The sequence below is a fragment of the Abrus precatorius genome, unplaced genomic scaffold (genome assembly GCF_003935025.1).
Source record: "Abrus precatorius isolate BTA unplaced genomic scaffold, Abrus_2018 Scaffold10, whole genome shotgun sequence".
NCBI classification, from domain to species: domain Eukaryota; kingdom Viridiplantae; phylum Streptophyta; class Magnoliopsida; order Fabales; family Fabaceae; genus Abrus; species Abrus precatorius.
This window is the reverse complement of record NW_020874292.1, coordinates 35,448,258-35,473,928: the sequence shown is the minus strand read 5'-3', so window position 1 is coordinate 35,473,928 and position 25,671 is coordinate 35,448,258. Positions and strand designations below refer to the sequence as shown.

General features: G+C 32.7%; 3 protein-coding genes and 1 non-coding gene across 7 annotated transcripts; 2 read left to right on the top strand and 2 right to left on the bottom strand.

The window, feature by feature from the left end:
• Nucleotides 1-1,969: 1,969 nt before the first annotated feature.
• Nucleotides 1,970-7,662, bottom strand: LOC113870240 (cellulose synthase A catalytic subunit 7 [UDP-forming]). 3 transcript variants are annotated; one of them, XM_027506840.1, is made up of 13 exons: nucleotides 7,588-7,662; nucleotides 7,248-7,443; nucleotides 6,422-6,624; nucleotides 6,219-6,326; nucleotides 5,990-6,075; nucleotides 5,599-5,865; nucleotides 4,762-5,107; nucleotides 4,179-4,442; nucleotides 3,868-4,080; nucleotides 3,561-3,768; nucleotides 3,272-3,468; nucleotides 2,812-3,165; nucleotides 1,970-2,551 (listed from the first exon to the last, which is right to left on the bottom strand). In XM_027506840.1, exons 1-13 carry the CDS (start codon nucleotides 7,660-7,662, stop codon nucleotides 1,970-1,972), a joined length of 3,099 nt encoding a protein of 1,032 aa, XP_027362641.1. The 3 variants fall into 3 exon arrangements, with proteins under 3 accessions (XP_027362641.1, XP_027362636.1, XP_027362646.1); XM_027506835.1 differs by having other exon boundaries at nucleotides 5,990-6,104; nucleotides 6,227-6,326; XM_027506845.1 differs by having other exon boundaries at nucleotides 5,990-6,077; nucleotides 6,227-6,326.
• A 2,360-nt stretch (nucleotides 7,663-10,022) lies between these two features.
• Nucleotides 10,023-14,365, bottom strand: LOC113867413 (translation initiation factor IF3-2, chloroplastic-like). The gene is made up of 9 exons (XM_027502730.1): nucleotides 14,112-14,365; nucleotides 13,996-14,035; nucleotides 13,849-13,908; nucleotides 13,623-13,675; nucleotides 12,947-13,002; nucleotides 12,803-12,836; nucleotides 11,114-11,186; nucleotides 10,918-11,010; nucleotides 10,023-10,506 (listed from the first exon to the last, which is right to left on the bottom strand). Exons 1-9 carry the CDS (start codon nucleotides 14,324-14,326, stop codon nucleotides 10,381-10,383), a joined length of 750 nt encoding a protein of 249 aa, XP_027358531.1. The 5' UTR covers nucleotides 14,327-14,365; the 3' UTR covers nucleotides 10,023-10,380.
• Nucleotides 14,366-19,131: 4,766 nt separating this feature from the next.
• LOC113867401 (eukaryotic translation initiation factor-like) lies at nucleotides 19,132-25,198 on the top strand. Of its 2 annotated transcripts, none has more exons than XM_027502709.1 (9): nucleotides 19,132-19,438; nucleotides 20,285-20,356; nucleotides 20,728-20,823; nucleotides 21,093-21,317; nucleotides 22,259-22,353; nucleotides 22,805-22,892; nucleotides 22,974-23,324; nucleotides 23,419-23,664; nucleotides 23,753-25,198. In XM_027502709.1, the coding sequence occupies exons 1-9, from the start codon at nucleotides 19,295-19,297 to the stop codon at nucleotides 24,776-24,778; spliced, it is 2,343 nt and encodes a 780-aa protein (XP_027358510.1). In that variant the 5' UTR covers nucleotides 19,132-19,294; the 3' UTR covers nucleotides 24,779-25,198. The 2 variants fall into 2 exon arrangements, with proteins under 2 accessions (XP_027358510.1, XP_027358518.1); XM_027502717.1 differs by having other exon boundaries at nucleotides 19,144-19,438; nucleotides 20,285-20,362; nucleotides 23,753-25,195.
• LOC113853404 lies at nucleotides 19,599-19,703 on the top strand. The gene has a single exon (XR_003502576.1). It is a non-coding gene; the product is annotated as a small nucleolar RNA snoR103 (small nucleolar RNA).
• Nucleotides 25,199-25,671: the final 473 nt, after the last annotated feature.

The following is a 25,671-nucleotide window of genomic DNA, read 5'->3' as shown; positions in this document are numbered from 1 at the left end:
AACCATTAGTATAACCAACCAATTTGAGTATACACTAAGATGAAAATGTACTATATTACTAATAATGGTGTATGTCATTTATAATACTAACATAGTTTATCACTGTAAATTTATAATGTCAAAAGTAATAGTTTATTGTTTATTAGATCAAATCTATACCAATAACACAAAAGGCTAACGACAAACTGTAGGTACATTTTTTTGTTTATATAGTTAGGGTGAGTTCAGCCATATATTTGTTGAATTTGACATGATAGCAACGTTAGAGATATTCGGCTTGAAGATTATGAATATGAACCCCAACTTCAGCAATTTTCACGAAGAAACAAAGTACTGAAGTTTAAAATATAAATTTTATGCCCCTTTCTCTTCTCCTTTTATATAATATAATGTACAACATGAATAAACAAAGGACTAAGCGATTGGATTCGAACAAGCTGGTCATAAGAGCTGGCTAAGCCAAAACCAAATCATCAGATACCAACTTTTTCACCAAGTAAGTTCTTTCCTTCGCCGTTTTAAGAAACTCGGTTGAATGAGTCGTGTATGTGATACTGAAAGAAGAAATCATATTTATGAATTATTGTGTTAGGGGTTATTATGATGTTATTTTAAAAATAATTTTTTTATTTTATTTTAACATTTTTATCTTTCATAAACTATGGTATATATCCGTTGAAAAACATTTTGATGGTAAGACCTTTCTATTTGGCTGAGCCTATTCAAGTTTGAGTTAGTAGGACTATTAGAGGGGATAGATTTCTCCTTACTAATTTTTAACGCAAGCTACGTTGATACTCCAATTCAACACCATTAGTTAAATTAAAGCAGTTCTCTACTAATAAAAAATAAATAAAACTTAAACTTTGAAAATCCAAAACAAGTTAGTTTAACCGGTAAGAAATTATTTTTATTTGTATAATTTTTGCATACTTAATTAATATTTATAAAAAATTATTAAGTAAAATAACTCTTGTCAAAATTATTTTTGAAGTAACTTGATCCCCACTCTAATAAATCATTTATTCATTATATATGTTTTTCTCGTACTTTATAAGATTTTTTAAAATAGTAGTTTCTAGTAAATTATATATATATATATAATTTACTATATTCTAGTTTTTAAATTTAATTTTACTGTACAACGCATGGGCGATAGGATTATGCTGGTTTATACAAAAGTAGCAGTACTATTGTTCATAAAAGATGTTACTGTAACTAGCACTGTTAGCATTATTACTGTAATTCACATTGTAATTAGTTGTTTTTTTTTTTTTCGGTTCCATGACTATAGTGCAACTAACCTCGATGCTTCACACTTTTACTGGACCATTTCAGCTTAGATTATACCAACACTTTCAGAACATTCTTTTTTGCAGTAGCAAATTTTAATCACGGAGTAACAGTTATCGATGTTATGAAATTCTTCACCTGTGTTGTTCCTTAAATTGCAGCCATTAGGGACAAAGTTTCAAACCCCTTTTAATTTGAGTCTTTCCTCTAAATATTGGCTCAAAGACTATTGAAGTCTTATAATGTTCAGCTACAGTTCTTCCGAAATTGCTGTCATTAATGACAATGTTTTAATATAATTACTTTTGCTTTTCCTTTCTCGTTTACAGTGTTTTCTTCCATATGTTATTTTTATGTATGCTTTTGAATTTTACATCTTGAACAAGAATTCAGTGAAATAACATACTCATCTTGCAAATAGTGAACAGATAAAACTGTAATTTTGATTTATCCGAGGGTAGTTTCAGCCAAAACATATGATAACCAAGATGTCCTTCAGAGAATTTACAAAAATGAGAACACTCATTTATGCTACAAAAAATGTTCACTCTTTTCTTATTCATCCTTGAGCATTGCCACTTTGTTGATGTGTGCATAACCCTGTATAACCAAGAATGTACACTACATACATCTTCTAAAGATGTTCATCAAAGAATACTATAGATAAACCAATCTTCTAACAGTTGATTCCACATAGCTTGGTATCAGGTCCTTTAGTCTTGAGGACAAAAGGATCAATTCTTACCCACAGCAAGGAGAAAATAGAAGCCAATAGCACTGACCAAATCACAACAATGGTGGGTGTGCGGTTTTGCCGACCCATCAAACCTTTGAGGAATGGATACAAATGGACAATCACCCAGAAAGAGAAGAAAAGCTTCCCAAAAAGTGGTCCCCATGATTGGTACCCATTGTTTATAGCATCTGAGATTCCAGCAACAACACCAACAATGTTTATAATTAGGATAGTGGTTGGAGGAATTAGGAGAGTAGTCCACTTAAATGTGTATAATTCTCCAAAGTCTTCATCATCTGCAGCTTTAGATGTGACAGTGAAGTTGGTGTCAATTCCTGCAAGAACCTTTAGTAGACCTTGTATAACAGCAAAGAGGTGAGCTGATACACCACCAATGACCCAGAACTGTTCATTTCTCCACCATTCTTCAATGCTAACTCCACTCCATTTCAACTCAAGAATACCAGTTGCAATGATTGAAGAGAAAAGTGCAACAAAGTACAAACCAGCAAAAGTGCTAATCTGCATCATCAACAAGCAAAAAATTACCATTTTATGAGTATAGAGGCTTGGTATACATTCTATAAGCACATTGAATTAGGATTGAAGAACCTAGTTTTTATTATCTATATAATGAAATAACGAATTAAAAGATTGAACTCCACTACACAATAAAGATGATTAGCATTCACTTTATACTCATAAAAGTGGAAAGGTGGAGGTTTATAATTCCAATCGTAGAGCATGCATAACTTAGTTGCTAACAAGATTAGAATTTTTACCGGTGGCATGATGAATTTGTCAGTGAGTAAGCAAACTGCAGGAAGAATACAATAGGCAACTAGAGGAATAGAGGTGAAAGGGTAGACAGTTGTGTTTGCATAGGCAAATCTTTCAAGCCATTTTAGCTTCTTTTCCTTGAAGCCATACCATAAAGGACAATGGTGACTGAAGAAGATCTCAATGGAACCAAGGGCCCAACGAAGCACTTGGTTGAGTCTATCTGACAAGTTGATAGGAGCAGTACCCTTGAATGCAGGTCTCTTTGGCATACAGTAAATAGACCTCCACCCTCGGCAATGCATCTTAAAACCTGTTAGAATATCCTCTGTGATGGATCCATAGATCCAACCAAGCTACACATTTAAAAAAAAAAAAAAAAAGCATGAATGGGATTAGCTGAGTGTCCTAATTATAACAAGACATGAAGAAGTCCTAAGTCAGTCGTTGTTGTTGTTGTACCTCAAGTCCCCATTCAGTTTTGTCTTCATAACCACAACTAATTACATGGATGGCTTCTTTAAGTAGTGCAGCTGGACTTGAGGAAGGAGGTACACCACCCTCTTCCATTAAGGTAGAAGTCACAAAAATAGAGGACTGTCCAAATTTCTTCTCAAAATTCATCTGAGACATTAGCACCTCTTTGTCACCATCCATCCCTACTTAGACATGTGACGAGAGGTTAGAGCAGGTAAAAAGAAAATCAAAGTTAGTTACAAGAAATACTAATGATTAAAAACAAAATGAGAACCTTTTAGGCTGGCAGCCTCTCCATTTGCATCACTCTTCTGCTTATACTTCTTGCGGCTTCCAAAACATGGGCAACAATCACAGCTTACCATTTTTGGACGCTTTGGACCTTTTGGAGGATTATAGCCATATAAAGCTTGCCTCCTAAAAACACATCCTGTGCCCACATATACAGGACCCTGAATACCATCTAGACCCTTCATGTTAATCTGCAGAGAAAGACAAAGAAAAAGTGATATAATCAAATATTCTGCTCACAATGTTAAAAAAAAGTCACTTGCATTGCTGAGTTTCTTGGTTTGACTTACGTCGAAGAAAACTGTGTTCCTATTGGCATAACGATCATGAGTATCAATGCCATCAAATCTTTGTGGAAACTGGACATAGCAAACCTTCTTCCCAGTTTGGGGGTCCATCAAGAAGCACATGGCCTCTCTCGCAGCCTTGCTGTTGTTAACATAGTGATCACAATCCAAGTTCAACATGAAAGGAGCATTTGTGAGAACAGCAGATACCCGAACCTGAAAATTACAAAAGTGTCATCAAATAATTGCTATTTATAAGTGTGAATGAACATGAAACATGATGATGCAAATGAAAAATTGTTGAAAAACTCTACCAAAGCATTCATGGCACCAGCTTTCTTGTGATGTTGAAAACCAGGTCTTTTCTCTCTAGAGACATAAACAAGGCGTGGAAGCTGGTTTCCTTCAGTATCAAAACCTCCACTGCTTCCAAGAAAGACTTGAATCATACCAGGATGATCCTTAGTGTTGTTCCCTGGCCATGGTGTCCCATCTTGCATGATCCACCCTCCTTGAGGAACTTTTTGGGCTTTTGCAACAAGTGCATTGATCCTAACCTTAAACTCTTCATATTCTCTCTGTCATGCACCCAATTCATAGTGAATCAATTTCAATTTTTTAAAGAATGAAAATAACCCTTAAAAAATACAAACATCAGTCATATATTACTATATTATTAGTCCTTGAATGATGAGAATTACGTTTATGGTCCCTGAATATGCATTTAATTATCAAACTAGTCCTAAAATTCATGATGTGAGGACTAGTCTGATTAAAGAAAAGCCCAATCAAGAACCTTAAATGTAAATTTCATCATGTTTGTACATTAATATCTTTAGAGGACTCATTTGATTATATATGCAATCCTTAAATATTCCTTAATACTTGAAAACAAACCTTCATAGCTCGACGCTCCTTGACAAAGGTGGGTTGCACTTTGTCCTTTAAATAGTCAATCTTCTCACTAAAGTACATCTCAGGTGCACGGGGTTCTATGCAAAATTTCTTACAAAAGGGTACCCACTTCCTTGCAAACTCTGCAGTTTCTGACAGGGACTCAAATGTACACATTGAAGCTCCATCATCAGAAATGTAGCACGATATCTTATCAACTGGGTAATCCATGGCCAAGATTGAAAGAACAGTATTTGCTGTAACCAAAGGAGGTTCCTTCATGGGATCCACAGTACTAACAAAGACATCTACAGGAGCAAGCATGTTGGGTTCACCTTCACGCTCATACCTGAAAAACAACACTTTGGTCAGCAATATAAATTTAAACTATTGAGATCTCAATGTCATCAACTAAACGACCCTATAAAACCTCTTAAGGAACTGTTTGGAAAAACTTATGATAAGTTTATGACTCTCGTAAGCTATTCTCAAAATAAGTTGTTTTTGCTTACTCAATAAATTTTATTGTTAAATTAATAACATAAGTCATCATTTAAAAAGAACTTATTGAATCAGCGTTTAAATAAACTGTGTATCTACATGTACCCTGTATAAATTTCATATACTCAATCACATGAATTGAAAAAACTCAATTTTATTTTGTTTAGGTTGTATAGAGTGAAAGATAATTAATACGTGCATAGACTTGTTTTATGGAACTTGTTAAGCTTTTCTCTTGCGGAAACAACTAGAATAAAAATGATTTTCCTTTTGTTTCTCCATGAAAATAACCTTTCAATTCAACAAAGTTGTGTTTTGCATGAATTGTGCAACCTTTACCTGATGGAAAGACGGTCGAGGTAGGTCTCTCTATCAATAGGAAACCATTTGGGAAACTGATCCAGAATCCATGAAAAAGCAAACCAGATTTCACATACGATAGAGGTTAGCCATAGGCCCAGTGCATCATGTACAGGGTTCAAAATTCTATATCTGAGGAAGAAAGCAAGAATGACAAGGCGTGCCACAATCACCATCCTATATGGATTGATTTTACTTGATGCTATTGGTACTTTCCTTGATAACGGTTGCCTTGCTTCATCCAACCTGCAACAATTTATATTCACAATCACATAGTGACCAAAATATTAGTTAAGGGGTGTCCATAATTTCTATTATTCATTGCATCATATTTAACATATCAATAACTTCATGATTTAATATTTCATACATGCCAGCATCTGGATCTTCATCAGGTTCAGGCCCTAAATTTCCTTGCTGCAATTTCCAGTCTTCCATTCTGTCTTTCCAACCATCCTCTTTCTTTTCATCCCATCTTGCACTTCCTATATTAATCATTATAGGATGCAACACGTTGAAGTTGACTAATAAAAATATTTTTTAAGGTTGTATTCATGTGCACAAGATTTCAATTAAGGAAGAGGGCTAGTTAAATAGACCACTTTACCAGGTTCAGACATTGGATATGGATGCACTCTTTTATGCAATGAAGAAGATAGCATTTGGTCCCCATAAGCATGAGAAGATAAGGGGAACTCCCCACTTACCTGCATGCACGCATGCATGAAGCTTTTTTAGTTCTATTAAACACGAGAACAAATTGTCTAGTTATAATATGGACAAAAATGGTGTGAAATCTTACAGGCCTAGAACGACCACCAGCAATAACAGGAGTTGGGAACTGGGAATTCTCATCATCTTCAAGACCTCTTCCATAGCTCATCTTCCCATGAAGCATCGCTTCTGCAGCATGACCATGCTTGTTCTTTTCATCATCAATATTGAATTCATGCTCAATATCATCCGTGTCCTCCTCATCGTCATCTCCCTCCACTCGCGGGCTCCCTTAACACAATCACAACATCATGAACAAACAGATAAAGATCATATCAGTTTCCCCTTCTTGTTTTTACCAATTGTGTTCAAGTTTAACTAATTCAAAATAACTGGAATATCTGAGTGTTGTCATTAGTACAACTATATCTAACTATAGCATGAAGTGTATGTTTAAGTGTTTGAATGTTTTACATCAACTAAATTTTTAGGCCAATGCATGTCCCAAAAGAACAACGAAAAATGTTCATTTCGTGTCACTTTTATTTATTTATTTTCATCCTTTTTACATGCCGGTTATATGTATGTTAAAAATGTTAGAGTGAAATAGAAAGAGCAAAGAAAGCTCTTTCATCGAAGGATGTAACTGGTAAAAAAAAAAAGGAAGGTAAAATAATAAATTGAATCAAAAAGGAGATAAAAATAAAGTGCATGTTTTAATGCTTGAATGTTTTACATCAACTAAATTCATTGAAGCTGATGGATACCCAAAAAGAAAAATGAAAAATGTTCATTTCACATTTTTTATACATACTTTTTTTTCTTCATTCTCCTTTTACACCCTAGTCATATGTGATGTGATAAAATGTTGAAAATTGAAAAAGAAATCACGGCAATGAAATATTTATGCATACCTTTGAGACGCTTGTATCTGGTCTTGCATTGTGGGCAAAGCTGACCCCCTTCTCTCCTTTCATACTCATAGCATGGCCGGCAGACCGGAAAACCACACTCATTGCATGCCACAAACAAGTCTCCATCCACCGTGAGTCCCACACCATCGCCACAAATCTCACAAACTTGGCCATCCAAGTTTTTCAATGGCTTGGGCTGCACCAAAGCAACAAAACATAATAATATTACTGTTAGTATTAATCTAACTGTTTGATGAAAACAAACACTAACAAAAAAAAGTGGGCTTTTGATTGTGCTTGTTCTAGTAGCTTTCTTTCATTGTTGCTACCACAATATTACCTCTTCATGGCCATGAATGACAACTAGCTCATTGCGGTTATGTGACCCAGCGACTAGTCCAGCGCTGGCCTCCATGACTTGCGGGAATGGGACAATGAGATGAAACAACACAGCACAACACAAAGGGTGTGGTGTGAAGGGTGAGGTTGTGATCAAAGGTTTGTGTTTTATGAAGGAAGATTGGTGCTGTTGAAAAGGTTGTGTGATTGTGTGTATGTGTGTGTGTGTGTGTGTGTCTCTTCACCTAATGTGTCCACATAAGGGTGCTGTTGTTGGTTGCAGGGTCCCCATTGCCTTAAAGCTAAGCTTCGTCTAATTTTCAACCACCATGGCTTTGAAGCCTTCTCCAACAGCCTACGTTGGTGTGTTTCTTGATCTTCCTTTCCTTTTCAAGCTTCCAAGATATTACAAGGCTCCAAAAAGTTTCTCTAATGTGTGTCAGTTCACCGTTTGATCTCATTTCTAAGTTGATTTTCGGTTGTTCAGAAATCATAGTACAAGCTTAATTACTAGTGGTTAAGATGTGATAATGTGCCAAATCAGCCTAATATTGAAAGCTTCACTGATGTGAAAGGATGGTTTATTAGTATCAATCAAATTGAGTTTTTTTCTGCTTTGATGTTTGGTTAGTTGCGGAACAAGTTATTTGACGGATTTAAGCAAAATGACGAAACGAAAATAATTTAAACCAAGCGGAGGTCAACAAGGTAATATATAGAAATGAAAAGAAAGCACTACTTAAAACCTTGTTTTGTAAAGATTGTTAATCATTAATACACTTCTAAGGTCAAAATTCAAACGCTTTTTCTTAACATGGGATGAATGAGAAATTCATATTTATCTCACGTAACGTATTAGTTATGGCTAGTGAGAGATTTATGTTAGAAGATTAGAAATTAAATCTCACGAGGCCAGTTCACACCACACTAATAAGTCACAATGGATGTTTCCAAATGAAAAGTATCACAATGGACATTCACCCCCTTAATAGTCGAAATTAAACTCGCGAATCGCTTGAGTTATACGTCAAGCGTGAACTAAAATTAATTTTAATAATCAATATGTATAACACATTAAGAATATCAAATTATCATTAAAAACGATCATATTGAAATTAATTTTTCAAAATTCGAGTGATTACTGAACCCAATTTTAAAACCAACTCCAGTAAACAGCTGTCTGATTTAGACATTAATTAGCAAGAACTTTTTTCAAAAATGTTTACAATTCTGATTATTTAGAATCCCTATCAGGCATTAGTAACTGTACAGTAATAATAATATAATTATCTCACATTTGGCCATCTCGTAACTTGGACCGTTTAATGCTCATCCACATTTAATGAGGTAATTTGTATATAATCTAAACATGTTCAGGCAATGTCTATGTATCCCAAGCATACGTGACCTATCAATGAAAGCCCCCTACGAATCCAGGGGCATCTTGTAATAAAATTTGTATTTTTTTATTTTTTTTTTATCTTTCAATCTTACCCAAGACACCCCTCCAAACTATGGTTAAAGAAACACCCACTGAATATCAACTAGCATAAGTTATTACAGTTTTTGCAGTCTGAAGTTCTAGTAGCTCATAATAGTCTTACTAAACAATAAAATTGTTTTCAATAAAAGATATCTATGATCTAGACCCAAAATTTTTAAAAAAAAAAAAAAAAAAAAGATTAAAGAGAAGGTTTAGGCTTTTGTGAGATTCCCAGTTATTGTATCCTTCCATAAATAAATTATAATTCATATATAAAATGAATACATAATAAATACATATATGTCATGACCTGCCGGATAAGAATCAAACTCCCTGTTTTCATCTTATTAGAAAGAATAATTTAAGCAACTATTTTCTGCACGAACTTACGTGCACATCTTAGCATACAATTGTTTTTTTAAGTACCTAAGTGGTAATTTAGGAATAAAATATTTCAAATTCTCTTTTTTATCATTTTTTTTTCTTTTTAATATAAAGTATATATATACCCATCTCAATAGATGAGGACTTTGCAACGTAAGGTTAGGAACGAAAATCATACGAAACCATCACAACTAGAAAGGAGCCCTCAACAAGGGAGCTTATAAAAATGCATTAAATTTGACCGTTTGATCCTTAACAGCCGTCAAATTATAAAATCTTTAGTCCATAGAAAAAGAAAAAGAAAAAGAAATAAAAAAAAATACTATTATAGATAAAACGTGTTGCTTTCGGGAGACTACGTTATATGCAAGTTAAAAACATGTCAGCATTCTTGGAAGGTAAGCACTTCAAAGCTAAGCTACCTTCAAATCGTTAGGTGCGTAAGTTGCAGCTTCTACATCTCGCGATAGAGTAGCCACTCCCACTCTGAGACCAGAATATATAAGCAGTAAAAGTCCCCTAAAACATCTAAGTGCATTCCAATTACCATATCAAGCACGCCTATTCATCGAGAATTGATGTTTTTCTTGCCAATGCGTATATTGTTGGAACAGCATTTCTTGATTAAGTGTCACACTACTCACCAATTTGACGTTAATTAGATTTGAATAATAATGTTACAGTCAATTTCAATCATTCAATGATATAGAAATAATAATAATAATAAAGAACTTGCATAAATGATTGGTTAGGCTAGAGGGATCCCTTAACTTGTATTCGTTTAAGATACCATCGTTTAGGAACTACAATATACAATACAAGACTCAGAGATCCCAACCTATATGAAGAATGTATGCTACCCAGAGTCTATTTTACCATTAGAAACTTGATGGCGGTTTTCAGTTATGATTGGACACCGGCAGAGACTTAATCTGCTGCTGACTTGTCCTTATTCTTTGGTGGTTCCTGAGCTTTCTGTAGAGCAGCTTTATTTGGAGCCATAACAATGAAGATGTTCCTGTCACGAAAGCTTTTCGTCTGCTCAGTTGCAAGCTGCACACCGTTCAGGGTTTAGATACAGAATTCAAATACGTATAGAATGGAAAGCCACCCATGATAGCTAAAACAGAAATCAGCATGTTACAGGGGCTTGTTTGGCTTGAGAAAACATTTTTTGTTTTCAATTCATATTTTCCCAAATAATTACAAAAATTTCACCTGGTTTTTACTTCGTTTTTATTTTCAAAGATTTTGCATAGGAAACATAAAAATAACAAAAATAATCTTTTCACTATTTCCTAAACAAATATTTGAAAATAAAAAATAAAGTAAAAGGAAGGGGAACAATTTTGTAAATATTTTTGAAAAAAAAGGTTTTCTCAATCCAAATAAACCCTAATTGTCTAAGGTCAAGTTTTCAAATGCTTAACAGTATCAATCACAACAAACAGGGGCGTCAAATACCTCCCCAACATCACTCTGGAAACGTTTAACAAGCTCGATAGCAATATTCCTGAATTCATTTTCCCGGCCCTTAAGGTTCACTGTGACCTTCACCTACAGGAATTGATCCAAAAGTATTGATACATTAATACCATGAAAATAGTATGTTTTTGTTTCATATATAATATGTGCCACATAACTGCAAAGTTCGAGTAACCTTGTCACCATCTTTCAAAAACTTCCTTGCAGCTTTCAACCGCACAGAATAATCATGTTGATCTATGTTGTATCTGTTAATAAAAGTTTAAAGAAATTAGTAAAAAAGACCAATCACATATGACTGCAAAAATAATTGACCATACCTAAACGTTTAAACCAACCCTGATCATAAAAAATTGCCTGTCACTGCTCTAATTGCATTTGTGTTATTGCTCAGTCAATTTTGGATTTGGATCCTTTACAGTGAATTTTTCACTGCACCAGATACAGTTTTAATCCCTACCATCAATTATCATATATTATTTTTAAATGAAAAAATTCACTATTTCAATGACCAAGATCCTCTCCACTCTAGAGTCACTACAAAGGATCCTGATCCGTCAATTTTGTATCTTAAAACGGAAAATTTCAATGACAGGCTTTTCATAAGAAACTCGTGCTTGATTGCCTCAGAATGGACTGACAAACATAGAAAACCTTCAGAAAAACATTAACCAAAATAGACATATTGATCATGCCCCCAAAATCTCAACACCTAGAGGATAATCTTATTCTTGTGTCAAATGACCTACTCTGTTAGGATAGATGAGAAGGGAAAAGCAGTCACCTACAGTCAGAATAGTTAGCTAGGGATGACCAGAGAAGTTAGTTAGTTAGTTAGAGGGGATCAGTTAGATAAATAGAAGGAATAAGACTGGACGGATTCATTCATAGAATAAGCAAGTTTATATGAAAGGGGAAACCCTTGGTGAAGTTGAAACCTTCAAATGAGGAGAATTCTTTTTCCTCTTCTCAGTTGTTCAAGAGAATTGTTCATTTCCTTTGTATGTTTCCATGAATTTCTCATTAAAATTGTTACCATGGATAGCACAATTGAGAAACATAAATGGGAGAACAGAATAAAGAATTTGGACTTGTCAACAGAAAGAAAATGGCAAAGGCCTTATTCCTTCTTCTTATTAGTGGATCAGACAAAATAAAAGAAGTGGAGGATGATACTAATAACCAACTGCTAAAACTTGCAATCAAAATATTTGCTTTATCACCTATTTTATGTAGTCATTCCTTTGGGAAACTACATATTCATTGAATAGTTATTAAAGGCTTGGATTATCTCTTGAAATGTGGGTGAGATCATATTTTCAATAGCAGACTAAGCCTGAAGTTCAGCAGAAATTGTAAGTTTTACTTTATTAGTAAATGGTTTCCTGCGGTCATGACATTTAATGATTTAATGAGACCATAATATTAGTTATATCCATGTATACTGTTATGATATGTATGGTCTGATTGTAGACAGTTATGAGGTTTTGGAGTAGTAGTTATGTAATTTTCGCATATGATATGCACTGTATAAAAATAAACAGTTTAGGTGCGTATTTTGAAGTTCTTTGACCAGAGTTATTCTCTGTAGGGGTTGCTAAAACTCTGGGACAGTTTCTGCGGTAATTATCTATTCAATTAGTGTGTTTAATCTCAAACTTTAGTGGTGTTCTATCAGACCCACAGTCAACCTGCGCGTCCATAATAGCACCCACAGTTTTAAGTTCTGACCCTTAACTTATTAAAGTTTAAAAAGATTTAACCTTGACCAATAAGAACATTTCAGAGTTCGGTACAGATTAGAAATCATATGAATCTCAGAAATAAAATAAATAAGGAAGAACGATCTAGGCTAGGAAATTACCCCATTTTGAGCTCCTTCAAATCCATTTGACTAGCTGCAGTTAAAAGAGCATGTCCATATTCAATATTTATTGCTTAATGTGAATTTTACATGAATTACAAGAAAACAGCAGAGTTTAAAAGAAAATGAAAACACAGCGGTTACCAGCACTTTTTTTCTGCTGTCCTTTTTTCTTCTTTTGTAATTCATATCTATATTTACTGTAAAAAAAATAAAATATAGTTATCTATAAATATCTGGATCCAATAATTCTCAGTGGATAAGTATATAAATGAAATGGACAAAGGCAAATATAACTTTTCATCAACCACATGCCTATCTTATTATAGACTGATTTTAATCCTAACTTCCTCTAAATTTTTCATGTGAGTTGAATTGAAAAACAAAATAACCAGATGTCAAAATGAATGAATATACACTACCAGATATAAGCAAAGCATCAATGTCTAGAGACAACTTAATGCAAATGACACTCCCACCTTCACCACTACTCCTCTATGTCACATTCAAACTGGAAATCCAAGTAGATGTAACTACATAAAGCTAGAAGCACATAAACAAAGACCCCAATCTAATTAACCATTACTTAAATATCCAAATGTTGAACATGTTGACCATTTTAACTTATAACCCACTGACCAACAGCATGTTAACATGACAATTTGACAGATACAAATACACGTTAGATTATCACTTACAGCCATCAACCAGATGTATTGTGATTGTAGATTAAATGTGTACCTTAACAATATCCAGGAAAGCAAAAAAAAAGATTAAAGTAAAGATGCAAAATTTCTCTCAGGATATTCAAAGATCATACCTATAATCTATCATTTTAACAACAGGAGGATCTGCATCTGGGGATACTATCACCTGAAAATTAAAGCGAAAATAAGTTACTGCTCTGCACTCACATCAGAAGTATCACACATTCCTATCTCTCTCTTCTGCAAGAATAGTATAGTTCAAATAGAATACAGCACGTGCTTAATTTAAACTTAGGAGGCAACGCCACCACGCAGAAGAACAACACGAAAAAGTTCTACCAAGTCAAGTTCAGCATCTTGAGCCATTTGACGGGCCTGGGACTTGGACACGATTCCGACCTACGAAAACGGGAAATTCACCATCATCAACACCGAATGAAGAAAATACAAAGAGAAAGGGAAACGATAAAGGACGAATTAACGAACCATGTTGTGGTTCCCATCAATGAGCCTCACCGAAGTTGACCTATCTTTGTCAAAGGAGTTTTGAGTAATCCAATCGAACAATGCTGGCAATGACGAGAGTGGAATAGAGAGAGTACCTGAGGGTTGATATGTCGAGGGCTTGTAGTTCGTTGTTGGAGTGGGAGGCGCGTGCGGTAGCGAGGGAGAGGGAAATGGAAGAATTGTGGAATTTGGGGTTATAGAGCTTGAGAGAGTGAAGAAGAGGAAGAGAGGGAGGTGGTGTGTGTTGATGGTAATGGAGTTTGACGGCGAAGTTAGTAGCAGTAGTGAAAGCAAGCCCACCCATGGACATGCTTCTCAGCTCAAGGCAGGGAATAAGTTCTCAAGCTTTCGGATCACACGCGCGGTCTACTTAATTTAATTAATTATTTTTTCTATGTTTTTTAAGATATTGCATGTTAGGAAATTAAAGTTTTTAAATTTATTAAAAATTATAAAATATAAGAAAAAAATTAAAATATGAGTAAAAAAGAGAAAGACATACAATTTTTGTATTTTTAATAAATTTAAATTAATAACTAAATATGTATTTAAAATGCAGGATTAGCGTTTTTGTTTTAAATTTTAAAATTTTCATTCATTGTAATTTTTATTTATATATTTATCATTCTTGTTTTAAATTATTAAAAAATATTATTTTAATATATTAAAAATTTATACTATTTTTTAGTAGAAGTTAATGGAGTGTGTTAGAAATTTAATAATTATGCGAATCAACTTAAATTTAAATGAGTTACGTAATTTTAGGTTTAAACTCGCTTTACAAGTTAAAGGTTAGACTTAAACTTTTATACTCTCCTCTAAATATAAGTTAATAGATAAAATTGAGATTCAGATTCAGTCTAGTTAAGCAGGAATTTGAAGTCCAAGTTCATTTTTGCTTAAGCAAAGATGGACTTGCTTAAACAAAAATACAAAAAATAACAAAATTTTTTATGTAAAATTAGTTTAAGTAAATTTATTTAACTTAAACAAAATTTATAAATTTATTTAAGCAAATTATTTTTAATTAAACAAATTTTGTATATTTAAAGAAATAGAAGTTAAGTATGGAATAAAGAAATATAAGTGGTATAGAGGTAGTGGTCGAAGGTGGAAAGTTGGATATGGAGTAAAGAGAAGATATATATATATATATATATATATATATATATATATATATATATATATATGAGGTAGAGTGAGAGTAGAAAAAAGAAGAAAGGTGTTAGGTATGGGATAAAAGGAAAGGGGATTTAAGAGAATAATAGAAGAGTTAGGAATGAGAGAAATAAGAATGTTGAATATGGAGATTAAAGAGGATTGAATATAGAGATTGAGAAAAGAGTGTTAGGCATGAAAAGAAAAAAAAATTGAGAGAAATGACGCAAAATTTCCTTGAGTAAACAAAATTTAATAAAATTAATTTTACTTAAAAAAAATTGTTATTTTTTGCATTTTCACTTAAACAAAAATGAAACTAAATGTCTAGTTCTCACATTAATTGGATTGGATTTGAATTCATATAATTGCATACAAAGCTTTCCTTCTTCGCTTACAAAAGTAATTTTGCATAAAACTCTTTTACTCACGTGTCATCAATTCCAAAAACAAAGATTTATAAACTTTTAATATAATTCAATTATTTTTTCATTTTCTTTTTAATTCATCCAAACAAATAAAAGATTTATTATTTATTATTTTAATCCATCTAAATAACAAATATTTTTTACTCTATTTTTCACCCTATCTTTTCTAATTTTTTGTTACTGTTTCACCTCTCAATGATGCCTAAGTTGCCTTTGTTTTTTATACACTAGTTTTTTTAGACATTAGACAATTTGTTTCGTTGCTTGTTTCCATTATCATTGTAAAGATAAGCTTGACTGTTTGAATATTCTGTAGCTGTGTGGTGTTGGTGTGAAACACCATTTTTTTTTTCAGTATTAATGTCCTAAGGCTAAGGCAAACACTTTATTTATACTCTTAAGACAAGCTTTTTGGTATCTTATACTCTAAGATGCATTTAATTTTTAACATTTGACTAAGTAAGTAATATAAAAAGAGTAAAATATTAATTAAAAAGTTACCAACTCAATGGATCATCAACAACAAAAAGATCAGATTTGAATTTTATAAATAAAAAAAAACTGAAAAAATCATACTCATCCATACTGGTTAAAATTAATATCACCTCAACATTCTAATCAAAGAGCTTTAGCTACTCATGGAATACAAGAAAGAAAAATCAACAGAAAAGAAAAATAAAGTGTTATCCGTTATGCTCCTTGAAGTCCTCCAAAATCTTCTTTCTAGGGTATCTTGTTACTACTCTCTCTTATCTCTTTTTTATGCCCTGTATGCTCCCCTTTTCTATTAAACAGTGGGATTCAATTTCTTCAAATTATAGTGTTAGGGTAGTATCTTTGGAATCTAAAAGCTCCAACTTCAACATTTTAGAGATTTAAGATCATAGTACCAAAAGTAAAAAGAATATTTCAACCAAAGCTACAACTCTAACTTTTAAAAACTTCAACTCTAATTTCTTAAAGTGATTTTTTCTCACTTTTGGGTCTTCTCCAACTTTTATTTCATCTTATCTTCCTTTTTATGACCTTACTACAAGATAAAATTCTAAGAGTTAACCACAAATTCAAAATAGCTAAAATAACTCACTTCACATAAAAGCATAAACTCAAACAGCTACTTACATAGTTGACTATGTGAGTTTTATTATGAAAATACATTATTTGATTAAGAAAAAATTTTGTTCCAAATGCACGATTATCCATTTTGTTTGTGTATTTTGGACTTCTTTTAACAATATAATGCAAATACATGTATAATGAGTAATTTTCTCCACTAAAACTAGTTAACTAAATGAACATATTGGATTAATATGGTTTCAGATTGTGATTAAGGTTAGACAATTTTTAATAGAACCACAATTTTCAAATTGTTATAATTTTGTTTGGTTTTTGGAAATGACCAACGTAATATGCAAAAGAAAATTGAGGTTCATATATTTAATTGAGCATGAGCAACAAGATTTTAGTGCTTTGGACCATTTAGTGCTATATGAATGCAAATTGGTAAGATTTAAGTTCCTACATGGCGCAAAAGGAATTTTTGGGTCATTGTGCAAACTCCTACATGTTATCTAAAATATATAGAAGTGACCCTTTCTTTGATTATGATATTTCCATCAAAGATAATGGCTTGACCAAGCACTTCTTTTTGTGCTTGCCAAAAAATTACTCCTTTTTATGATTTTTTTATATCAATTTTAATTTTAATATATTGTATTTCTTTTTGGAGTAAGATCCGTTAACATAATGTGCTAATAAAGTTGAAAAAGGATTTTCAAATAAAAAAATATCTTTAGAATGTGGATACAAATAAAAAAATCTCATTTAAGACTCTGGCTTTTTTTTTTCTTGCTTTTTCTTATCATGTTTTCATTTTTTTTATTTTGTATTCTCTCACTTAATAAATAAATAAAACATTTTTAAAGTTTTGGTTCTCTAATTTCTAATAAAGACTTACCCTTTTTAGGTTTTTATTATATATTATTGAGTATACATTTTAAAAAAATAATATTACTAATAATTAAAATATGAATAAAGTACACTTTTTTCCTTGTGAGTTATAAATATTACACTATTTTTTATTATAAAATGTACTATTTATTCTATTTAACCTGTACTATTAAAATATTCTTCAAAATTTTAAAAATTTCTTTAAAATATTTAAAATAATTTTTATTTAATACTCATCTATAATTTCAAATTTACTAATCCATCTTTTATTCATACTCTAATTTTCATCTAAATACCCCAATTTTTTTTATATATATTTTCACGTTTTAGTTTTTTAAATGTGTTAAAATTATAATTTTAATACTTTTTTTTTATCAAAGATGAATTTTTATTATTCATTTTCTTATTTGATGTCAAGATGAGTTTTTAAAACTCATATAACAATGATAAGTGTTTACTTTTTATGAAAAACCCGTTAAGATAGCTGAATTTCTTGAAATTTTGATAAAAAAACTATAAACTTTATTAAAACGAATATTTTGATAAAAAAAAAAAGTTAAACAAACGTTTAATAATACTTTATTAAAAAACTTAAAAGGGGTTATAATATTTTAAAATAGGAAGAATATCAGTTTAACATGTGCTTATTTTATGTGAGAAGAATCTCTAAGTTATAATTATTTTTTACAAAAATAGCTTAAAATTTAAATATTTACGTAATCAATAAAAAACTTGCTAGTATATTTATATTTGTACTTTAAAGGTAATTTTTTTATTTAAATAATATTATTTTTAAACTCAATTTTAAAGTACTCTTTTCAAATACAAATAGTTTTCTTCGGGATATTTAAAAAAAATAAATATTTAATGTAAAAAAATTTATATTTTTGTTAACATCCATTTAAACTCAATTGTAATTCTACCAAAATCCAAGCAAACATATATTGTACTTTAACTAAGTTGCGTTTAAATAATAACTTAATTAAATATTTATTCAATATATTATATAAGAAGTTTTTATTTTAAATGCTTAAATATTTATTCAATATATTATATAAGAAGTTTTTATTTTAAATGCACCCTTAGTCCTAGGAAATTGTTCTTGTGAAATTTGAAATATTGATAAATTAAATTAAAAAGATAAAGATTTTAATTTTTTTTTCTAAAAATTGTGATATGTTACAAAATCTAATAAAAATAACTCTGTTATCACTCGACTTCTAATTTTAATTAAACGAAAGGACAAATAATAATTAAAAATAAGATTAATTTAATAATTTTTATCAACTACGGTGGTTCTACTTAATTTAAACAGAATTATTTTATAAGGAGAATATCCGTAATTTAAACTAAAAATAAATTTTAGAATCAGAATAAAGACGTTAGAAAATATAATTATCATATTAATTATCCTTATTGATAAAGTGTATGATTCTGTTGTGTGTCTCAAAAACGATTTGTTGATATCCTAATAACAGATTAAAAACATATGAAAAATTGATTTAATTATTTATTAATTTTGGGTACATTCTTACTTGGTAATATATATATAGGGATGGAAAATTAGGGAAAAAAAGCAGTGTGGCGAGAAGGGTTTTTCTGATTCCCTTTCTCTCTTCTCTTCTGTTCGGAGCTGCGCGGAAGAGAGAGAAACATCGATCAACGATAACGGAACCGAACATCACACCATCGTCAACAACAACAACAAAGAAGAAGAACAAAAATCTCCTACGGTGAGTGATATGCAGCAAGGTGATAGAACGGTCCTAAGTTTGAGGCCTGGTGGTGGTCGTGGCGGCGGAAGCAGGCTTTTCGCTCACTCCTCTTCTCCCTCTCCCTCCGCCGATCTTCCTATCTCACGCCCCCATGCCTCTCTCTCTCTCAAGGTCCCTTTCTTTTAGATCTCTTCTTTTCTCTATTTGGATCTCGTTCCCAACATCCCTCTCAAAAACCCAACTTTTTTTTTAGTTTTGAATATGAGTGTGTGAATGGATAGGGTTTTTGGAATGCAAGTTTAGTTGAATGTCCTGATTCTTGGTGGGGGCACTAAGTTTTGTGTTTCTGCTGTAAATATGGACGGAAAGCAACGTGTGGGCTTTTAGGTGGGCGTGATTCAGTTTCAGATTGCTCATAAAGGACCCGCATACATTAGGGTTTGAGGGGTTGTGATGATGGATGAATTGTCGATCGTAACTTCCTTATTGTGAAAGGAAATGCTTGTAAACACGGTTTTTTTTATTCGGAGGTTATGTGCCTGTTTGGTTTAAAGTTGAGTAGAATTGATTTTGAGCCGTTGAATGCGATTGAGATACTAGTGTAAATCAACCCGAAGCATATGTTTTGCATGGGGAAGTGCGAGATTGATTTTTCAACTAGTTTCCGTACATGCACTACGTAGTATATTTGTTTCTAATGAATTAATTGAAAAGGGGAACGGATTTTTACTTACAAAATATTGCTTGACGGATTGGTTTGTTATTGTGTTTCATATATGGTTTGTGTGTAATGATTTTTGTTGCCATAGTTTGTGAAGGACTTGACTGGAAAACAATTGGAAGGGATTGTTTCTGCAATGTTGATGTTTAATCTATTAATTTGTTTTTTAGTTAGTGCATGCTACTCTGTCACTTCATTTGTTGTGTTCTTTTGAGGTGTTTATATGCTTGTGTGGTGATTGTTTTAACTGTGAGCCATGTGAAGAGATTTGTCTCTTATTAGTTCTGGTTTTGTAGACGGGAGACTCGTGGTTTGAGGGTCGTGAGCGTCTGCGATATACCAGAGACCAGCTTTTAAAGCTTAGAGAGGTAACTGTTTGCTCTTACTATTTAAATTTTGTTTCAATTGTGTAAATGGATGAAGCAGCAGATTTTATTTAGTTATTCATATTTTCATTGATTTTAAGCTTTATAACAATCACATCTATCTGCTGCTAAAATGTAGTGTAGAATCACCTTTAGCTTTATGTCCATTAAAAGGCAATATATGTTGTTGCCTTATCTTAGCCTCTGGATAAGTTCTTCATATTGTTTCATTCATTTTCTCTACTTTCGCTTGCTTTCTATAGGAGTCTACTTCTGAAATAGCCTAGTTCAGTATTCTTTTATTACCCTTAAACATCTTAAACTGATATTTATGTTTTAAATGTTATCTGACTGTCGAAACTTTTCATTCATAGGCTGTTGAGGTCCCTGATGATATTCTAAAGATTAAACAAGAAATAGAAGCTGAGCTTTTGGGTGAAGATCAAAGTTGGGGCCGTGCTGAAAGCAATGTAACTATCTTTTCCTTCTCCTAATTATAATGCAAATTTTGCTAAGAATCATAATCTCTTTCATTGTATTTGTTAAGTTGATTGGGTTTTGGTGGAAAACATGCCTGTTTGTATCACATGAAGAGAGGACTTGTCAGTAATTAGAATATCATACTGATACATTTATTCTTTTGATTGGTGTAAATAAATACTATCATCTTAATAAATCTATCTGTTGTCATTTTAATAAATGAAACTTTATATAATATTATTTACATTATCTTCTGCAGCTCCCTCATCAACTAAATCGATATTCTGAGCCAGATAACCGTGATTGGCGTGGTCGATCTGGACAACTTCCTGCTAATCCAGATGAGAGGTCTTGGGAAAACCTCAGAGATAACAGGGAGTTTGGTAATAGATTTGACAATCGACAACAGGATGCTGGTCAGTTTAATCACCAAGACCAACTTAATTCCCAGTTTGCGAGGACACAAATCTCTTCTACACAAGGGGTAATAAGCATTTGCAGAAATAAATATTAGTTTTTAGTTAATGTGTTTATGAGTTTAAATTCAATGCTTTAAAAACACTTTACTACAATAAACATTAAAGTGTGCATCAATGCAGTAACTAACACTTTTAAGTGATGGCGTACAATGGATCTGTTATGTAATCTTCAAAATTCTGAACATCCTTTTTTGGTGAAACTTGTTTGATGTGGATTTGTTTACACAAGATTTTTTGCATAATAGAGAAGGCCATCATTACATTTAATGTTCCTTGATGTATCTATTTATTATCATCAAATACGTTTGTTGCATATGTGCTGATGAATTTGACAAAGATTTACACGTCTCTTTTTTAAAGTTTTTATGTATGTCCAACCAGGATTACTATGCATCTTGATCAACTTGGACATGTGATGTCATCACTACATAAACTGCTAACATGCATGATAGGTTTTTATCATAGTAATTAAGAATTTATGGATTTTTTATTTTGTTGCTTATCCTTGTAGTTTCCTGTGCTTTTATCCATGAATCAATGGCCGCTAAATTTACTGTTGATTTTTTTTTTTTATTTTCACTTGTAGTTTGTAGGGGTATACTTTTGTTTGAAGATTGTTTTTGTGGTAATTACATTCATCAAATGTTTTTATTTTATGCTGAACTGCTGTTAAAGAAAGAGAATTAATTTTACTCAGTAATTACATGTTTGCTATATGATATTACTTTGAAGTCTGACCCATTCCTACTTAGACTAGTAGCTGATGGTTACTAAGTTGTGCTGGCCTTGTTAGATTTACTTAATTAACTGATTTAAAATAATTGTCATGCACTCCTACTTAGACAAAAAGTGTATTTGTTATTATGAAGCTTTTGTTTCTTATCTATTTCATTTGGAATGACAAATTTTTTATTTTCTGTAATCTACTGTCTTTTTATTTATTCAGGGAGGACCTACTACACTACTCAAGGCTGAGGTTCCATGGTCAGCGAGAAGGGGAACTCTCTCTGAAAAGGATCGTGTCTTGAAGACTGTGAAAGGGTAATGCTTTTTAGATACTTAATAACAGTTAGATATGTGTGTCCAATTTTGCTGTAATATGTGCAAGGTTTCTGGTTAGCAATGTATGCTTGAATATTAACCTCCACACACGTACTTTAATTGTGAAGTTGTTACGCTGGATTCTGGCAAGTAGGTGTAAAAAAGCTTAAACCATGTAAAGTTTGGGGGATTAAATCATATTGATTATTAAATGTGATTGTGATAAATTAAAAATAAGTCAATCTTTCAAAAGAATCCTTGTACTTTCTTTCCTGTATAGACCAATGAACTACTAAAGAAACTATTTTTAAGCTTACATTACTCTGTCAAGGGACTTTAGAATTGAATGGCTTCTGCTATTTACTATAATTGAAGGACTCCTGCTGTATATATATAGAATTAGATAGTTAACACTTCCCACTACTTATATGCTTTGTCTTATTTGATGCAGGATATTGAATAAGTTGACTCCAGAGAAATTTGATGTCCTGAAGGGTCAGTTAATTGATTCTGGCATTACATCAGCTGACATCTTGAAGGTCACACTTTAATGACTGTTGTCAATGTATTTCTGTACATATCCTTGTTCTAAATTGACTTGCTTTGCTTTGTAAGTGCAGGATGTCATTTCACTTATATTTGATAAGGCTGTTCTAGAACCAACATTTTGCCCCATGTATGCTCAGCTGTGTTCTGATCTTAATGAAAAGCTCCCTCCATTTCCATCTGAAGAACCTGGTGGGAAAGAAATCACTTTTAAGAGAGTACTCTTGAACAATTGTCAGGAGGCTTTTGAAGGTTCAGATAATCTGAGAGAGGAAGTAAAACAGATGACTGCCCCTGAGCAGGAGATGGAGCGTATGGACAAGGAAAGGCTGATCAAGCTTCGTACCCTTGGAAATATCCGTTTAATTGGTGAGCTATTGAAGCAGAAGATGGTTCCTGAAAAGATTGTCCATCACATTGTTCAGGTTCTTTAAGCAATTAAGATGTCTACTGCTACATAAAATGAATGTGTTGGTTTGACAATATTGACTTGCTATTGTGATTGTTAACTTTGAGCAGGAGCTTTTAGGATCCCCAGACAGCAAGTCTTGTCCAGTTGAGGAAAATGTTGAAGCCATATGTCAGTTTTTCAATACTATCGGCAAGCAACTTGATGAAAGTCCTAAATCACGGCGTATTAATGATATGTACTTCAGCCGGTTGAAAGAACTAAGCACAAACCCACAACTTGTACCACGGCTTAGGTTCATGATTCGGGATGTTATAGATTTACGTGCTAATAACTGGGTTCCTAGACGCGAAGAGGTAAATTCTAAAATAAGTTTTTTCTGTGATATGTTATACTATTGTTAAGTGCATTTGTTATTGATCAAGTTTTAATGCCGATTTGTAGGTTAAAGCCAAAACAATCACTGAAATTCATTCAGAGGCAGAGAAAACTCTTGGTTTGCGTCCTGGTGCCACAGCTAGTATTAGAAATACCCGTAGCAGTATTCAAGGAAATGCTGGCTCTGGGGCCTTTCCCATTGCTCGACCTGGCACAGGAGGTTTGATGCCTGGAATGCCAGGGACCAGGAAGATGCCTGGGATGCCTGGAATTGATAATGACAACTGGGAGATACCTAGGACTAGGTCTGTGCCAAGAGGAGACTTGTCAGCTGTTCAAGCTGGTGGACGCAGCAACTCTTTTGTTTCAAAGTCCACAACCCTTAATTCTAAACTGCTACCCCAAGGTAGTGGTGGTATTATAAGTGGAAGAAATAGTGCCCTAGTTCATGGAGGTGGTGCGTTTTCTGCTCGCCCATTGAACTTTGGTTTAGGTGCTGAGGCAGCATCTCAACTCTCATCACCTGCTAAAACAGTTTCTTCTGTATCCTCTGAGAAGCCACTTACTCCAGCTGCAAGATTGAATACTGAAGATCTTCACCGCAGAACTGTCTCTCTTCTGGAAGAATATTTCAGTGTTCGGCTTTTGGAAGAGGCATTACAGTGCGTGGAGGAATTAAAATCTCCTTCTTACCACCCTGAGGTTGTTAAGGAAGCCATTTCCCTTGCACTTGATAAAAGTCCACCATGCGTTGAACCCGTTGCCAATCTTATTGAGTATCTGTTTATTAAGAAGATTCTTACAACTAGAGATATAGGGACTGGCTGTTTGTTATTTGCTTCTCAACTGGATGATATTGGCATAGATTTGCCTAAAGCACCGAGTAATTATGGCGAGATAATTGGGAAACTGATTTTGGCTGGGGGGTTGGATTTTAAGGTGGTGGGAGAGATTCTCAAGAAGTTGGAAGATGACCTGTTCCAAAGGGCAATATTTGACCGTGCACTACAGGTCATTATATCTGCATCTGGACAAGCTGTGTTGGATTCACAATCATCTGATATTGAGGCCTGCCAGAGTTTTCTCAAGTGAATCAAAATGACTCACATGGGAATACAAATTTCTGTAACTGGATGAACCTCTTCTTTTGCAACTTCCAGATTCCCATACCTTCACCCTCACTTTTTGATTAAGAATTTTGTATTAAAGTATGTTATAAAGTGGAGATTCCAGTGTCAGGTATTTTTATCAAGCTGTATAATTTTATTTTATTTTTGATTTTTTTGAGATCGTAGAGTTGTTTATCGAGGGAAAAGAAACCATAAAGCTACGGATTTTATTTTCCGGTTAGCTAATCAGGTGCCAAGATCCTCCAAAGAGTAGCCCATTAGGGGTCCAAATGTTTTTGTATTTCATTACTTTCAATTTTACTTAATTTTGTTGACATAGTAATTGTTTAACTGGTCCGTTCATAAACATCATTATCGTTATATATTCTCATTTTTTGTTTTGATACTCGTTCATGCTGGTGGTTGTTAGATTATGGCTGTTTTCTGGAATTCGTGAATGACCTACCCAAAATTTAACTATTTTCGCCGGGTGAATTATGCTTGGGTTTCTAGTCAGTAGCTTTTACATCATTTGAAGATGCGAATGCCAACCAAAATATAATTGTTCTAATTGAGCATTTTACTCAAAATTACTTCCCTTTTTGATAATTTGAAGTGACCTAAAGCATTGGTCATCCCGGCATATTGAAAATATGTTTTAGCAATGCAACGGTCATTGAATCAGTAAAACATTGTTTCGATTCATTTTGATTGAATCATATGCTTGTGATATTTAAATATACTTTCAATATTATAAAATAAAATAACTTAAATCATAAAATATATAATTTGGTATTATTTTGATACAATATGTTTATTTTGATAAAATAATTTTGATTGAATCATATGCTCGTCGCTTTCAAAAGATTAATTTTG